This window comes from Panulirus ornatus, chromosome 5 (assembly GCF_036320965.1).
Source record: "Panulirus ornatus isolate Po-2019 chromosome 5, ASM3632096v1, whole genome shotgun sequence".
NCBI lineage: Eukaryota > Metazoa > Arthropoda > Malacostraca > Decapoda > Palinuridae > Panulirus > Panulirus ornatus.
Genome location: NC_092228.1, coordinates 17,764,623 through 17,783,874, shown reverse-complemented (window position 1 = coordinate 17,783,874; position 19,252 = coordinate 17,764,623). Strand labels below are relative to the sequence as shown.

Below are 19,252 nucleotides of genomic sequence, written 5' to 3'. Positions count from 1 at the left end.
CAACAGACTGCATACTTGCCCCTCTCTCCAAAACTCTTCCATTCACCTCCCTAACAACCCCATCCATAAACAAATTAAACAACCATGGAGACATCACACACCCCTACCGCAAACCGACATTCATTGAGAACCAATCACTTTCCTCTCTTCCTACTCGTACACATGCCTTACATCCTTGATAAAAACTTTTCACTGCTTCTAGCAACTTGCCTTCCACACCATATATTCTTAATACCTTCCACAGAGCAACTCTATCATATGCCTTCTCCAGATCCATTAATGCTACACACAAATCCATTTGTTTTTCTTTTCTCACATACATTCTTCAAAGCAAACACCTGATCCACACATCCTCTACCACTTTTGAAACCACACTGCTCTTCCCCAATCAGATGCTCTGTACATGTCTTCACCCTCTCAATCAATACCCTCCCATATAACTTCCCAGGAATATTCAACACACTTATACCTCTGTAATTTGAACACTCACCTTTATCCCCTTTGCCTTTGTACAATGGCACCATGCATGCATTCCGCCAGTCCTCAGGCACTTCACCATGAGCCATACAAACATTAAATTTCCTTACCAACCAGTCAACAACACATTCACCCCCTTTTTAAATAAATTCCACTGCAATACCATCCAAACACGCCGCCTTGCTGGCTTTCATCTTAAGCAAAGCTTTCACTACCTCTTCTCTGTTTACAAAATCATTCTCCCAAACCCTCTCACTTTGCACACCACCTTGACCTAGACACCCTATATCTGCCACTCTATCATCTAACACATTCAACAAACCTTCAAAATACTCACTCCATTTCCTTCTCACATCACCACTGCATGTTATTACCTCCTCATTAGCTCCCTTAAGCAGTTCCCATTTGGTCTCTAGTCTTACACACTTTATTTACCTCCTTCCAAAACATCTTTTTGTTCTCCCTAAAATTTAATGATACTCTCTCACCCCAAATCTCATTTGCCCTATTTTTCACCTCTTGCACCTTGCTCTTGACCTCCTGCCTCTTTCTTTTGTACATCTTTTATCTCCCAGTCATTTGCACTATTTCCCTGCAAAAATTGTCCAAATGCCTCTTTCTTCTCTTTCACTAATAATCTTACTTCTTCATCCCACCACTCACTACCCTTTCTAATCTGCCCACCTCCCATGCTTCTCATGCCACAAGCATCTTTTGTGCAAGCTATCACTGCTTCCCAAAATACATCCCACTCCCCCTAATCCCCTTACGTCCTTTGCTCTCACCTTTTTCCATTCTGCACTTTGTCTCTCCTGATACTTCCTCACACAAGTCTCCTTCCCAAGCTCTCTTACTCTCACCACTCTCTTCACCCCAAAATTCTCTCTTCTTTTCTGAAAACCTCTACAGATCTTCACCTTTGCCTCCACAAGATAATGATCAGACATCCCTCCAGTTGCACCTCTCAGCACGTTAGCATCCAAAAGTCTCTCTTTCACGCACCCATTAATTAACACGTAATCCAATAATGCTCTCTGGCCATCTCTCCTACGTATATACGTATACTTATGTATATCTCTTTTTAAACCAGGTATTCCCAATCATCAGTCCTTTTTCAGCAAACAAATCTACAAGCTCTTCACCATTTCCATCTACAACACTGAACACCCCATGTACACCAATTATTCCCTCAACTGCCACATTACTTACCTTTGCATTCAAATCACCCATCACTATAACCCGGTCTTGAGCATCAACACCACTAACACACTCACTCAGCTGCTCCCAAAACACTTGCCTTTCATAATCTTTCTTCTCATGCCCAGGTGCATAGGCACCAATAATCTCCCATCTCTCTCCATCCACTTTCAGTTTTACCCATATCAATCTAGAGCTTACTTTCTTACACTCTTATCACATAATCCCACAACTCCTGTTATATAATTCTTATACTTTTTATCCTTGAAATGAGCTTCTAGCCATAGAGAATTTCATTTTGTATCATGTATGCAATCTGACAATAAAGACATCTCACCTTATCTTTCACTGAACTTTTCTTGATGACAACTGTTTTTTTTTAGCACAACTATATGAACAACGGCAAGCCAAAACATTAGGATGAAGCTTTCCCATGTAGGGGATGGCTGAAACTTTTTGACCTCTTCAAACTCTTCCATTATGAATTGGTCATTGTCAAACTGATTTTCATTATTATATCACTTTAGTCATGATTTGGCATTTGTAATGGTAATAAGACATTTGCACTGGTTTGTTAGAGATTAGACGCACTAAATTCTGCAGGAAAGGATCGGGTTTATACATAGTAGTTCATTTTATCCTTGTAACTTAATGGTCAGGGCCCAAATACACTGATGTGACAATGTAACTTATGGTGGGAAACTAGTAATTTCTTATCCACTTATATACATGATAATTTTTCCTGACTTTTTGAAGCCTCAGGAGGGCCTGACCTTGGAGTAGGATCAGCCTGGTTACACAAGCTAAAGATACGATCAGACGGTAAGGCCATCCATGCAGCAATCTGTGCAGTCACTTCTGCGAAATAGTCAGAAATTGACCGATGTCTGACCGTTATTTTGTACACTGCAGCATTAGTGCTTGTGGGTGCAATGAGAACGTACACTATATATGTGCACCCCCGTGAAGTTCCCATACATTACATACACAATACATGAATTTACAACCAGAATTTAGAAAAAAAATTTGTATATCTTTTTTTAAGAAAAATTGTTCTGCCGTATTTATCTCAAAAAATGTAATGCGGCAAGAGCACAATGCCTGGAAGCTCGGTTAGTGGTTATCAAGTCATCTCAGTGTGTGTGTTCTGTCAATGTCATGTACAGGTTAAACTTGAGGTTTGGTGATTGGTTATGCAGTGGTCTGGATGGAAAGGGCTTACTGCTGTTACAGAGCTGAATACTAAGCATACCGAGATGAGATTGCATTGTGAGTAGTGTTTCTGTTTTGTTATGCAGGTGTTAAGTGTTTGTGATTACAAGGGGATTTTTCTGAGAGCTTTGTTTTGTTATATTTTCTTTTGACATGGTGGATGACCAGGCAGGTGAAGCACAGTTTATGGTGGAACAAATGAATTGTTTGTAAAGGGTACTAAGCGATCCTTTTTCTTGTCTGTGGGCATTTGACTTGTTTATGGACTTTGCATTATGTCTTTGGTGTTGGGAATGTAAGTCATGTGTGTGTAATATGTGATGCCCAGTATGGCTTAAAAATCTGCTGAAGGGAATAGCTGACCATTCTGGGATATGGAAGGATGCAGGTTCGATTCATGTCTGTCTGGGTTAAGAATGCTTTGAAAAACTTCTGTTTGTCTATTTTGAGTGATTCAGTGTTCTAAGTGTTTGATCTACTGTTGCATGCTTGTTGCTGCTTTAACAGTCATGGTATTGTTCTTCTGAGATTATTTGCATATGAGAGGGCTTTCAAACTGTGGTCTGCAAGAGGCGATGGAAGGTTATGTAGGAAGAAACTGAAGAGTGGAGAAGGAACTACTCCCTAGGAAACCCTATGGTAAGGTATGTGGGCTTTGGGATGATCATATAAGGACTTACATTATAAGCAAGAGATCTGATAGTAAGCATAGTCTCATTGGGAAAGATGACCAGAGGCTGCTGAAAAGGGTCAGACACATGGAAAACAAAACACTGACAGAAGATTTGTGTATCAGAAGTTGAGGGAGCAAGGAGGAATGGGAGATTAAGGAGATAAAAGAATGGAATGAATGTGGTTCAGGGTACTGGGGCCTGAACATTCAGAAAGTGAGAATCATGAATAAGAATGGGTTTACTGGACAAATGTACTATGTATGGGCAATAGTCTGATTTATCTACCTATTTCTCTGATGCCCATTCCCTTTTTTTGAAACTCCCTCGAGGGGGTGGCCATGGCAAAGGGTCTCCATTACTGGTGAATCCCAGTAGCATTTAATGCCTCGCCCTTATCAAGCCACCGGCAGGGGAGACCTCCAGCACCATGTTTTCAGAGGGTTCTACCTAATGTTCCTATTGACTACTACTACCTCACGCATACACCTAATGTTCCAACCTACTGCTTTTACCAAATGCTCCCACCTACTATTTCTACCTAATGTTTCTACCAAATGCCCCTGTCTAATATTCCTATCAACTGAAGTGAAGAAAGAATTAAGGGACAGTACAGTCCTCCTAACCTTGACCTAGGCAGCTAAAACATGGACATGAAATGAGTCATAGATGTCAAGAATCCAGGCTGTGGAAATGAGCTATGTGAGAGGAACATGTGGTATGACCAGACAGAATGAAGAAAGAAATGAAGGGGTGTATGCGAGATGTCGTATGGCAGGGAATGCAAAAGGAATGAACTGTAAAGTGGTAAAGTAGTTGAAATGTAATACTCTGAGGTGGTTTGGGCATGTGGAAAGAATGCAAGACAGGGAGTCAACAAGGAGAGTGCATGATAGTACAAATGAAATTAAATACTTTGAGGTGGTTTGAGAATGTGGAAAGAATGCGAGACAGGGAATCTACAAGAATGCATGATAGTACAATCAAAGGGGTTGGTGTGGGAGGAAGACCACCTGTGACATGGAGAAATACTGTGCAAAACTATTGGGTGGAGAAAAATGGTGGAAGAATGCGTTAAATAACATTTGTGTGGGAGGCAGTAAGGATAACGATAAGTGGAGATTCTTTTGCCACGGCCACCCCCCCTGATGGGAGTTACCAGAAGGAACGGACATCAGATATAATAATAAACAGACCACTTCTATCTAGCGCTCCTATCTTTTTGCCAAAAGGCAGGGTTAGTGCATGGTGCTCACTGCAAGAAAATCTAGTTATGAGGAATGAGCTGTGAGAGTTAAGTGTTGTCAAGTGCTATGTGTGACAAGGAGCGACTGTATGTTTGCAGACAGAATGTTAGCACTCCACAAGTAGGTGAGGCAGAAAGAAAGGACAGCAAGGAGTGCAACTTGACAACCACCTAAGTCCTGGCTGACTACACAGCAATCAATAATGATAATAATAATGATAATAATAATGTGGGCCTTGTCCTGAATAGGAGGCTGTGGTTTTGCGGCACTACACATGACAGATAAAGAAAGGATGTGAGTGAATGCAGCCTTCATCTGTTCCTCCTGCTACCTTGCTAACGTAATAAATGTTAAACAAATGCAAAAAAGAGAAAAAATAATAATCGTAATAATACAATGCATTTGGAAAATCAATCATTTCCATCAGTCAGTAATAATTAAATCTGTTTAGTTTGTTGTACCATTTAGCTATTAGTATATATGTGCAGAAAACATGTTAGCATGTGACAAAGGTAACTAGTCATGGGTTCCTTAAGTGGCTCTATTTTCTTGGTATCTGCATCAATGACAGGCTGGACTTGAGTGATGGATAATGATTTGTGAATCTGCAATTAACACTGCATATCTACATATCTATGGTCTGTGTACATGTGAGATGAAAGAGATGCATGAGCAGTAATTATGTATGTATCTCCTTATCACTTTCAAAATGAAAACCTGAAAGGCTACTTTGTCTTTCTCTCACTATTTACCACTAAATTTTTAGAACATGATACTGTTAAATGCCAATCTTCAAAATTCTTATATGTGGAGTTTGATCCAGATTATTTCCCTCTGCCATAAACATCATGCTTAGCTGTGTATAATAGCAATAACTTTTCATGCAAAGTAGTTAAAAAATTTCACTTAATCTACAACTAAATTTTGACCACAGCATTCAAATACCAGGTTTGAAGAAGTTCATAAAAATATCATATTCAATTTTTGCAGTTTACAGTTGAAGAAATTTCTATTTGTGAGGTTCTCTTTTAAAATCATTTTTGAAAACCTGGGCCATGAGACCACTGATGAGAATCGAGTTTGAAAATCCTAAACTTAATCTATTTACAATAAAATCTCTTTTCCTGAAATAAACAGCAAAATAAAATTCATTTTGGGAAAATGGTTAAAATGAATGTAAAACTGAAAAAAAAAAGGAAAGTTATATAGTCTAAGGAGCCAAAGTACTTCTCTACAATGATGACTGCAGTCATACAATTGGATACACTTACAAAATTAGATAACATTAAGCAGACTGCCAAAACATTCATGAGTCATTGAGCCATAAAATAATGATTTGGTAAAATCTCTACAATAACTTAAAATAAGTAAAGAACATAGTAATACACTTGGTTACACTTACCAAATTAGACATCATTAAGCAGTCTGCCAAAGATGTCATGAATAACCAAGCCATACAGCAAATCATTACGTAAACTTTATATCATAACCCTAAAGACATCCTTCAAATCCTACAGGATGAGCCCATGCATTCTGCTCCAGCTTTAGGTCGCTGGTTATTTGCTCGATTAAGGCGACGGAGAGTGGCATCTCCATATTGGATCCCAGAGCCAATCCTCTCTGGGTCCAGTTCACCTGCAAAAAATCATTGTTTAGACACAATGGCAAGATAAGAGTGACTTTAAGCCTACATAAACTCTGTGGAAAGAAATCTCCACCTGTCAGTCTTGTTATAGTATGACTAATGTCTCTGTGTTTTGACTGACGAGATACTATTCTACAATACCTTAATAAATTATCTTACAAAATGACAATTGTACACTAGTATTCAGTCCACAGAGCCTGCTGTACCATTTAGATGAGGTTAGACTGAAAGTTCAAGTAGACAACTCCTAACAATAATTCACAGATCAAAACAGACAAAGTCACAGGATGGATATTCAGTGAAACTATCATATTAGATATGCATAGAGAGATACAGACATTCATATATACCCTATTCTATCATATCCAAGGATTCTCCTCTAAGGGGCTCCCAAAATGCTTAAGAAGCTGGCAGTGTCCAATGGGTGGGCCCAAATGTATAGAAGTGCAACAATTTAGCATGTATGTCCTTCTGGGATGACTGCAAGATAAATGGTAATCACATGTTCACTGTCTTCAGTATGGAAGGTGCATCCTCGGTATAAGGGGTCTTGCAATATGTTGTTGAGATGTTTGTAATATTGGAGAGATGGATAAGTATAAGATAATGAGCTGAGAAGCAAGGGAAGCTATTTTCTTTACATCAAGGGGCTGATGATTGGTTATGAGGTGATTTGAGTGGGGGAGTTTTAATGTTGCTACAAAGGACTAAGAGCCAAGCATGTTGTGGTGAGTTTGTATTTTAAGTAATTTTGTTTCAATGCACAGGAGATGAATATCTATGGCTGTCAAGTATCTACTTTCTTTGAAACCCTACAAAAATCCATTTCATTACATACATATGTTTTTTTTTCATAAATATTCGCCATTTCCCGCATTAGCGAGGCAGCATTAAGAACAGAGGTCTGAGCCTTATAGGGAATATCCTCACTTGGCCCTCTTCTCTGTTCCTTCTTTGGAAAAGTAAAAATGGGGCTGGGGGATTTCATGTTCCTCACTCCCTCCCATTTGAGTCGCCTTTTATGACATGCAGAGAATACATGGGAAGTATTCTTTCTCCCCTAGTTCTAGGGAGTGAGTCACAAGGTGGGGGAGGGGCAAAGGTTTTGGGAGTGATGAAGAATGTGTGGAAGGAGAGAACATTATCTGAGAGAGCAAAAATGGGTATGTTTGAAGGAATAGTAGTTCCAATGTTATATGGGAGCGAAGCATGGGCTATAGACAGATTTGTATGGAGGAGGGTGGAAGTGTTGGAAATGAATAGTTTGAGAACAATATGTTGTGTGGGGAGGTCGTTTGATCAAGTATATATATTCTGTTTCTCTTCTGAGAAATTTAAATACAAGGAGGGGGGTTTCCAGCCCCCTTTAGTTGCCTTCTACAACACAAGGGGAATACGGAGAATATGTGGGAAGAATTCTTTCTCCCCTAGAGGTTGAGTGTGAATGAATGTGGCCCTTTTTGTTTGTTTTCCTCGTGTTACCTTGCTGAAGCAGGGGGTACTGATGTTATTTCCTGTGGGGTGGGGTAGGATCAAGAATGAATAAAGGCAAGCAAGTAGGAATATGTACATGTGTATATGTGTGTGTGTGTGTGTGTGAGTGTGTGTGGACATTTATATATATATACATGTGCGAGTGGATGGGCCATTCTTCGTCTGTTTCCTGGTACAACCTTGCTAACACAGGAAACTGACTATGTATAATAATAATAAAAAAAAATTATAATATTTTGGTCACATGCAGAGAATGAGTGAAGAAAGATTGACAAAGAGGATATATGTGTCAGAGGTGGAGGGAACGAAAAGTGGGAGACCAAATTGGAGGTGGAAGGATGGAGTGAAAAAGATTTTGAGTGACCGGGGCCTGAATATGCAGAAGGGTGAAAGGCGTGCAAGAAATAGAGTGAATTGGAATGATGTAGTATACCGGGGTCAACGTGCTGTCAATGGATTGAACCAGGGCATGTGAAGCATCTGGGGTAAACCATGGAAAGTTTTGCGGTGCCAGGATGTGGAAAGGGAGCTGTGGTTTCGGTGCATTATACATGACAGCTAGAGACTGAGTGTGAATGAATGTGGCCTTTGTTGTCTTTTCCTAGTACTACCTTGCGCACATGTGGGGAGAGGGAGTTGTCATTTCATGTGTGGCGGGGTGGCGACGGAAATGAATAAGGGCAGACAGTATGAATTATGTACATGCGTATATATGTATATGTCTGTGTGTGTATATATATGTATATGTTGAGATGTATAGGTATGTATATGTGCGTGTGTGGACGTGTATGTATATACATGTGTATGTGGATGGGTTGGGACATTCTTTCGTCTGTTTCCTCGCACTACCTCGCTAATGCAGGAGACAGCGACAAAGTATAATAAATAAATAAATAGGAATAATAAATAAACAAACAGGAAAGTGATTGGTTCTCAGTGAATGTAGGTTTGCGGCAGGGGTGTGTGATGTCTCCATGGTTGTTTAATTTGTTTATGGATGGGGTTGTTAGGGAGGTGAATGCAAGAGTTTTGGAAAGAGGGGCAAGTGTGATGTCTGTTGGGGATGAGAGAGCTTGGGAAGTGGGTCAGTTGTTGTTTGCTGATGATACAGCGCTGGTGGCTGATTCATGTGAGAAACTGCAGAAGCTGGTGACTGAGTTTGGTAAAGTGTGTGAAAGAAGAAAGTTAAGAGTAAATGCGAATAAGAGCAAGGTTATTAGGTACAGTAGGGTTGAGGGTCAAGTCAACTGGGAGGTAAGTTTGAATGGAGAAAAAGTGGAGGAAGTAAAGTGTTTTAGATATCTGGGAGTGGATGGAACCATGGAAGCAGAAGTGAATCATAGAGTGGGGGAGGGGGTGAAAATCCTGGGAGCCTTGAAGAATGTGTGGAAGTCGAGAACATTATCTCGGAAAGCAAAAATGGGTATGTTTGAAGGAATAGTGGTTCCAACAATGTTGTATGGTTGCGAGGCATGGGCTATGGATAGAGTTGTGCGCAGGAGGGTGGATGTGCTGGAAATGAGATGTTTGAGGACAATAAGTGATGTGAGGTGGTTTGATCGAGTAAGTAATGCAAGGGTAAGAGAAATGTGTGGAAATAAAAAGAGCGTGGTTGAGAGAGCAGAAGAGGGTGTTTTGAAATGGTTTGGGCACATGGAGAGAATGAGTGAAGAAAGATTGACAAAGAGGATATATGTGTCGGAGGTGGAGGGAATGAGGAGAAGTGGGAGACCAAATTGGAGGTGGAAAGATGGAGTGAAAAAGATTTTGAGTGATCGGGGCCTGAACATGCAAGAGGGTGAAAGGCGGGCAAGGAATAGAGTGAATTGGTTCGATGTGGTATACCGGGGTCGACATGCTGTCAATGGATTGAATCAGGGCATGTGAAGCGTCTGGGGTAAACCATGGAAAGTTCTGTGGGGCCTGGATGTGGAAAGGGAGCTGTGGTTTCGGGCTGAGTGTGAGCGAGTGGGGCCTTTGTTGTCTTTTCCTGGCGCTGCCTCGCGCACATGAGGGGGGAGGGGGATGTTATTCCTTGTGTGGTGGGGTGGCGATGGGGGTGAGTAGGGGCAGACAGTGTGAATTGTGTGCATGTGTGTGTGTCTGTGTGTGTATGTGTGTACGTAGGCATGTGTGGGTGTGTATGTTGCGTGTGTGGACGTGTGTGTGTGTACATGTGTGTGGGGGTGGGTTGGGCCATTTCTTTCGTCTGTTTCCTTGCGCTACCTCGCAGGCGCGGGAGACAGCGACAAAGCAAAATATATATGATATAATATCTTTATTTTTTCTATTATACTTTGTCACTGTCTCCCGTGTGAGCAAGGCAGCACAAGGAAACAGACAAAAGAATGGCCTAACCCACCCACATACATACATATATACATACACGTCTACACACGTACATATAAATACCTATACATCTCAACGTATACATATATATACATACAGACATATACATATATACGCATTTACATAATTCATACTGTCTGCCCTTATTCATTTCCATCGCCACCCTGCCACACATGAAATGACAAAACCCTCTCCCCACATGTGCACAAGGTAGCACTAGGAAAAGACAACAAAGGCCACCTTCATTCACATTCAGTCTCTAGCTGTCATGGATAATGCACTGAAACCACAGCTCCCTTTCCACATCCAAGCACCACAAACTTTCCATGATTTACCCCAGACGCTTCACATGCCCTGGTTCAATCCAGTGACAGCATGTCGACCACAGTATACCACACCGTTCCAATTCACTCTATTCCTTGCACACCTTTCACCCTCCTTCATGTTCAGGCACTGATTGCTCAAAATCTTTTTCACTCCATCCTTCCAACTCCAATTTGGTCTCCCACTTCTCCTCGTTCCCTCCAACTCTGACACATATATCCTCTTTGTCAACCTTTCCTCAATCATTCTCTCCATGTGTCCTAACCATTTAAATACACCCTCTTCTGCTCTCTCAATCACACTCGTTTTTATTACCATTTCATTACTTAATCAAACCACCTCACACCACATACTGTCCTCAAACATCTCATTTCCAAGACATTCACTCTCCTCCGCACAACTCTATCTATAGCTCACGCCTCACAACCATATAACATGGTTGGAACCACCATTCATTCAAACATACCCATTTTTGCTTTCCGAGATAATATTCTTGCCTTCCACACATTTTTCAACGCTCCCAGAACTTTCGCCCCCTCCCCCACCCTGTGACTCACTTCCACTTCCATGGTTCCATCCGCTGCCAAATCCACTCCCAGATAGCTAAAACACTCCACTTCCTCCAGTTTTTCTCCATTCAAACTTACCTCCCAATTGAGTTGTCCCTCAACCCTACTGTACCTAATAACCTTGCTCTTATTCACATTTACTCTCAGCTTCCTTCTTTCACACACTTTACCAAACTCAGTCACCAACTTCTGCAGTTTCTCACCTGAATAAGCCAAGCACTGTATCATCAGCGAACATCAGCTGACTCACTTCCCAAGCTCTCTCATCCACCACAGACTGCATACTTGCCCATCTCCCCGAAACTCTTCCATTCATCTCCCTAACAACCCCGTCCATAAACAAATTAAACAACCATGGAGACTCCACGCACCCCTGCCGTAAACTTACATTCACTGAGAACCAATCACTTTCCTCTCTTCCTACTCATACACATGCCTTACACCCTTGATAAAAACTTTTCACTGCTTCTTACAACTTGCCTCCCACACCATACATTCTTAATACCTTCCACAGAGCATCTCTATCAACTCTATCATATGCTTTCTCCAGATACATAAATGCTACATACAAATCCATTTGCTTTTCTAAGTTATTTATTTATTTCTTTATTTATTTTGCTTTGTTGCTGCCTTCTGCGTTAGCGAGGTAGCGCAAGGAAACAGACGAAAGAATGGCCCAACCCACCCACATACACATGTATATACATACACGTCCACACATGCAAATATACATACCTATACATCTCAATGTACACATATATATACACACAAAGACTTATACATATATACACATGTACATAATTCATAGTCTGCCTTTATTTATTCCCATCGCCACCTCACCACACATGGAATAACATCCCCCTCCCCCCTCATGTGTGCGAGGTAGTGCTAGGGAAAAGATAACAAAGGCCACATTCGTTCACACTCAGTCTCTAGCTGTCATGTAATAATGCACCAAAACCACAGCTCCCTTTCCACATCCAGGCCCCACACAACTTTCCATGGTTTACCCTAGATGCTTCACATGCCCTGGTTCAATCCATTGACAGCACGTCGACCCCGGTATACCACATCGTGCCAATTCACTTTATTCCTTGCACGCCTTTCACCCTCCTGCATGTTCAGGCCCCGATCACTCAAAATCTTTTTCACTACATCTTTCCACCTCCAATTTGGTCTCCCACTTCTCCTCGTTCCCTCCACCTCTGACACATATATCCTCTTTGTCAATCTTTCCTCTCTCATTCTCTCCATGTGATCAAACCATTTCAAAACACCCTCTTCTGCTCTCTCAACCACACTCTTTTCATTTCCACACATCTCTCTCACCCTTACATTACTTAGTCGATCAAACCACCTCACACCACATATTGTCCTCAAACATCTCATTTCCAGCACATCCACCCTCCTGCGCACAACTCTATCCATAGCCCACGCCTCGCAACCATACAACATTGTTGGAACCACCATTCCTTCAAACCTACCCATTTTTGCTTTCCGAGATAATGTTCTCGACTTCCAAACATTCTTCAAGGCTCCCAGAATTTTCGCCCCCTCCCCCACCCTATGATTCACTTCCGCTTCCATGGTTCCATCCGCTTTCAGATCCACTCCCAGATATCTAAAACACTTTACTTCCTCCAGTTCTTCTCCATTCAAACTTACCTCCCAACTGACTTGACCCTAAACCCTACTGTACCTAATAATCTTGCTCTTATTCACATTTACTCTTAACTTTCTTCTTTCACACACTTTACCAAACTCGGTCACCAGCTTCTGCAGTTTCTCACATGAATCAGCCACCAGCGCTGTATCATCAGCGAACAACAACTGACTCACTTCCCAAGCTCTCTCATCCACAACAGACTGCATACTTGCCCCTCTTACCAAAACTCTTGCATTTACCTCCCTAACAACCCCATCCATAAACAAATTAAACAACCATGGACACATCACACACCCCTGCCGCAAATCTACATTCACTGAGAACCAATCACTTTCCTCTCTTCCTACAAGTACACATGCCTTACATCCTCAATAAAAACTTTTCACTGCTTTTAACAACTTGCCTTCCACACCATATATTCTTAATACCTTCCACAGAGCATCTCTATCAACTCTATCATATGCCTTCTACAGATCCATAAATGCTACATACAAATCCATTTGCTTTTCTAAGTATTTCTCACATACATTCTTCAAAGCAAACACCTGATCCACACATCCTCTACCACTTCTGAAACCACACTGCTCTTCCCCAGTCTGATGCTCTGTACATACCTTCACCCTCTCAATCAATACCCTCCCATATAATTTACCAGGGATACTCAACAAACTTATACCTCTGTAATTTGAGCACTCTCTTATCCCCTTTGCCTTTGTACAATGGCACTATGCAAGCATTCTGCCAATCCTCAGGCACCTCACCATGAATCATACATACATTAAATAACCTTACCAACCAGTCAACAATACAGTCACCCCCTTTTTTAATAAATTCCACTGCAATACCATCCAAACCTGCTGCCTTGCCGGCTTTCATCTTTCGCAAAGCTTTTACTACCTCTTCTCTGTTTACCAAATCATTTTCCCTAACCCTCTCACTCTGCACACCACCTCGACCAAAACACCCTATATCTGCCACTCTATCATCAAACACATTCAACAAACCTTCAAAATACTCACTCCATCTCCTTCTCACATCACCACTACATGTTATTATCTCCCCATTAGCCCCCTTCACTGAAGTTCCCATATGCTCCCCTGTCTTATGCACTTTATTTACCTCCTTCCAAAACATCTTTTTATTCTCCCTAAAATTTAATGATACTCTCTCATCCCAACTCTCATTTGCCCTCTTTTTCACCTCTTGCACCTTTCTCTTGACCTCCTGCCTCTTTCTTTTATACATCTCCCACTCATTTGCATTTTTTCCCTGCAAAAATCGTCCAAATGCCTCTCTCTTCTCTTTCACTAATAATCTTACTTCTTCATCCCACCACTCACTACCCTTTCTAATCTGCCCACCTCCCACGCTTCTCATGCTACAAGCATTTTTTGCGCAAGCCATGACTGCTTCCCTAAATACATCTCATTCCTCCCCCACTCCCCTTACCTCCTTTGTTCTCACCTTTTTCCATTCTGTATTCAGTCTCTCCTGGTACTTCCTCACACAAGTCTCCTTCCCAAGCTCACTTACTCTCACCACTCTCTTCACCCCAACATTCTCTCTCCTTTTCTGAAAACCTCTACAAATCTTCACCTTCGCCTCTACAAGATAATGATCAGACATCCCTCCAGTTGCACCTCTCAACACATTAACATCCAAAAGTCTCTCTTTTGCATGCCTATCAATTAACAAGTAATCCAATAACGCTCTCTGGCCATCTCTCCTACTTACATATGTGTACTTATGTATATCTCGCTTTTTAAACCAGGTATTCCCAATCACCATTATGTATATCTCGCTTTTTAAACCAGGTATTCCCAATCACCAGTCCTTTTTCAGCACATAATTCTACAAGCTCTTCACCATTTCCATTTACAACACTAAACACCCCATGTATACCAATTATTCCCTCAACTGCCACATTACTCACCTTTGCATTCAAATCACCCATCACTATAACACAGTCTTGTGCATCAAAACCACTAACACACTCATTCAGCTGCTCCCAAAACACTTGCCTCTCATGATCTTTCTTCTCATGCCCAGGTGCATATGCACCAATAATCACCCATCTCTCTCCATCAACTTTCAGTTTTACTCATATCAATCTAGAATTTACTTTCTTACACTCTATCACATACTCCCACAACTCCTTTTTCAGGAGTGGTGCTACTCCTTCCCTTGCTCTTGTCCTCTCACTAACACTTTGTCGCTGTTTTTTTTCTTTTCATACTTATCTGCCATTTCCCACATTAGCGAGGTAGCGTTAAAAACTGAGGACTGTGCCTAAGAGGGAAAATATATACATACAATGTTTTGGGCAGTAAATAATGTGTGAAAGACAAGAGTTCAAATAGGAACATCAGTGAAGGGGGCAAAAGGGAGAGTGATAAAAGCCAGTAATGTAGTAGGAGGAGATGGAGTGAGCATTCTGAATGATTATTAAAGATGTTTGATGATAGAGTGGCAGATGTAGCATGTTTTGTTCATGGTGGCATGTGAAGTGAGAGAGCCATGGAGAGTGATTTGGTGATGAAAGCCTTATGTAAGATGAAACGTGGCAAGGCAGCTGGAGCGGACGGTATTAAAGATGAATTTATAAGAAAGAGGTTGACTGTGTTGTTCACTGGTGGGGTGCTTGAGGATTGGTGGAATGCATGTATAGCACCAGTGTATAAAGGTGAGTGTTCAAACTACAGAGTTAATGGTTTGTTGAGTATACCCCATAAGTTGTATGAGAGAGGGTGAAGGCATGTACAGAGCACCAGATAAGGGAGGAGCGTGTGGTTTCGGAAGTGGCAGAGGATATGTGGATCAGGTGTTTGTTATGAAGAATGTGTGAGAAAAATTTAAAAAACAGATGGGTTTGTATGAATCCGGAGAAAGCATATGATAAGTGTTGCTTGGGATGCCTTGTGGAAGGTCTTAAGAATATATGGTGTGGGAGAAGTAGTGAGAAGTTTTTATCAAGGATGTAAAGCTTGTGTATGAGAAGGAAGAGAGGAGAGTGAATGGTTCCAAGTGTAGGTTGGTCTGTGGCAGGGGTGTGTGATGTCACCATGGACTGGGTGATGAGGGAGGTAAATGTGAGAGCCTTGGAGAAAGGGGTGAGTATGCAGTCTTAGGGGGAAGAAGGGCCTGGAAAGTAAGTTGTTGCTGGCTTGTGATACAGCACTGGTGGCAAATTCGAGTGAGAAACTGCAGAAGTTGGTGACTGAGTTTGGGAGAGTGTGAAAGGAGAGAGCTGAGAGTGAATGTGAAGAAAATTAACGCTATTAGGTTTAGCAGGGTTGAGGGGCAGGTGAATGGGGTGTGCGTTTGCACTGAAAAATTCTTGAGAAAGTGAAGTGCCTTGAATACCTTGGAGTGGACATGGCAGAAAATGGAACCATGGAAGTACAAGTGAGTCACAAGATGGAGAAGGGGGTGAAAGTTCTGGGGGCACCAAAGAATGTGTGGAAAGATAGAATGTCATGTCGGAGGGCAAATATGGGTATTTCTGAAAGAATAATAGTCCCAACAATTTTATATGGATGTGAGGCATGGGCTATAGATAAGGCTGTGCAGAAGAGGGTGGATGTCATGGAACTGAAATTCATGAGGACAAAATGTGGTGCGAGGTGGTTTGATTGAGTATGTAATAAAGGGGTAAGAGAGAGGTGTGGTATTAAAAAGAGTATGGTTGAGAGAGCTGAAGAGGGTTAGCTGATATGCTCTGGACATAAGGAGAGAATGAATGAGGAGAGTGAAGAGAGGGTGATGAAGAGGATACATGTTTCAGAAGTTGAGGGAACAAGGGGAACAGGAAGACCAAATTGGAGAAGGAAGGAGTGAAAATAATTTTGAATGATAAGAGCCTGAACATGTAGGAGGGTGAAAGGCATGTATGGGATAGTGTGAATTAGAACGATGTGTTATACTGGGGTCCAAATCCTGTCAGTGGACCGAACCAGGGCATGTGAAGCATCCGGGGAAAACCATGGAAAGGTCATTGGAATCTCATTATGGACAGGAAGCTGTGGTTTCAGTGCATTACATATGACAGCTAGAGAATGGATGTGAGCAGGTGTGGCCTCTCTCTCTCTGTTCCTGATGCTACCTTGCTAACATTTGAATTGGCGATCAAGTATGAAAGAAAAGAAAAATGAAAAAAGAAATTTTCTTCAGTGAAAATATACATTCAATATGAACAGTGGGTGAAAATTCAATAATCAAAACTAAGAATCACCCACACTTCACCACACCACACCAAACCATGAGACTATATAGTATAGTTGTGTCAAGAAACTCTTGCTCCAAATGAGTATAACATTTCCTTGCTTTTGAGTGGAAAGCTGCAATGAAGTTGAAGGAGCCCCATAAAAAAGGGTGCATGGTAATATCATACTATCATCACTATCCAAATTCCTCAAAAATCACAAATGAGAAGCCAAATATGTCTTACTCCCATCCAAAAATCATGGCTTAAGACCCTATTACACCATTAGCATGCTACACATGGACCTCACAACATTTCCTGGATTCAACCAACTACATCCCCTACCAACACAGTATAGTTGGCAAAATATACCATCAAAGTCGATGACACTGTCCCCTAGCACATCCTTATGCAAATGATATGTGACATCACCCTAAAAAAACATGACAAAAAAATGGCAGGGCAAGTTCATAGCTGGGAGCAAAGTCATTCACTAAGGTTCTTCCTTTAAAATCCTTGAGATCAATGATGATCCTTCAAGGGGCAGCTCTTACTTAACCTCTTTTAAATTTCTCTTGAATGACTCTCAGTCACCTCCTTAGGACCACAGTGTGAAATTCCTCTCACAGGCAGATGACCTCGTAATCAGAGAACAATACAGCACTATTCAAGCAACAACATACTAGTTATTGATTAATATGTGAATGCTATGACTGAAGATTGGAATTCTAATTTCATGGTAACAAAACTTCTTTAAAATGTCTGTACACATTTGGCATTTCATTCACAAGTTCATCTGCACTTTTCAATTATTTTATCTGTATACACATATAACTTGAAGTGAAACTGGGATTGCATGCAAAATATTCTAAGACCCATTGCTTGATAAGGCTAGTCTCTTTCGTTTCTCATATATGGAAGAAAGTGGGCACCCTCTCTGAGGACTTTTTGCCACTGCCAGAAAAAAACCATATAATGAAAAAGCCAAAAGCTTCCCACTTACCTGTTTCTATCTTCGCAAGTATACTCTTGGCACACTTCAAAAAAGCCTCTTCAACATTCTCTCCAGTCAGTGCACTGGCTTCCAGAAACATTAATTCTGTGAAGAAAAGTTAAATCAATCAATCATCAAAATGCATTATATATCAAAAGATCAATTTTATCTATCTGTTAGTTTTTCATATTAATTCCAATATATGCGGTGGATTAAATGCATATATGCTCTTTTTATGGAAAATGACTTTTCAGAAATGAGGCTCCAAGGCCCAAGCACAACAGATGGCAAAATGGAAGGGATGTTCAATTTTATTCCCTGGGATACACATTACCCTAAATTCATTAAAACGCTGAAATACGTACTACTTAAACAAAAATGTCAATGAAGTGAGATAGCCTTTTTTTAATAGCCATCTTTCTCAATCTGCACACATTCCATCTCTTGCTGTCATGTACACAACACTGAAACCAGTGGCTAGCATCCACTCTATGGTTAACTGTGACTGCTTCTTTCTTTCTTGCACTTACAACTCTTGAACATAAGTTGTGTGTCAGTCTCTGTTCATAAATCCTTTCTAAATGCCTGAACCATTTCAGCACGACTGTGTTGGTCCTCTCAATCTCAATTCACATATCTCCTTGACCCATACACCCACCATCTGCTTGCCTTCATTTAACACATTTAACAATTCTTCATACTATCCACTCCTTCCCTTCTTCAGCTCATTTCTGCCCCTTTCATTGGTGCTCACACTTGTTCTTTTGCTTTTATCACATAATTAAGCGCCTTCCATCCTGGAGTTTGCTTAACTCGCTCAACCCCACTTTCACTTGCCCTCTTTTTCAGGCCCCTGCTCCTTCCTTCTGACTTCCTGCCACTTTCTCTTATACATTTCTCAATCACTTGAACTCCTTCCCTTCAAGTAATCCCCACTCACCTCTTTTTTTCCTTCTCTAGCAATGAAATTTCACCATCCCACCACTCACTTTGTTTTCTTAAATGCACACCACCCACCTTCTGGATGCTGCACACTATTCTCACACATGTCAGCACAGCATCTGTAAATACCTTCCATTTCTCATTCACTTAATTGCTCAGCAAAGCAATGTGCATGGAAATTCTGCTCTAAGATGAAGATTTCATTTATTTCAAACAACACATTCAGGACTAATTTGATACAGAGAGTACAACTAGTGCTGGAGA

General features: G+C 41.1%; 1 protein-coding gene across 1 annotated transcript in view; it reads right to left on the bottom strand.

Moving 5' to 3' along the window:
* Positions 1-2,283: 2,283 nt before the first annotated feature.
* Positions 2,284-19,252, bottom strand: part of Rab4 (RAS oncogene family member Rab4) — a 34,920-nt gene continuing 17,951 nt past the window's right edge. The window contains exons 5-6 of the mRNA XM_071661740.1: positions 18,056-18,151; positions 2,284-6,439 (exon numbers count right to left, since the gene is read on the bottom strand). Coding sequence (XP_071517841.1) covers positions 6,309-6,439; positions 18,056-18,151 — 227 coding nt within the window. The 3' untranslated portion in view covers positions 2,284-6,308. The remainder of the gene's footprint in view (positions 6,440-18,055; positions 18,152-19,252) is intronic.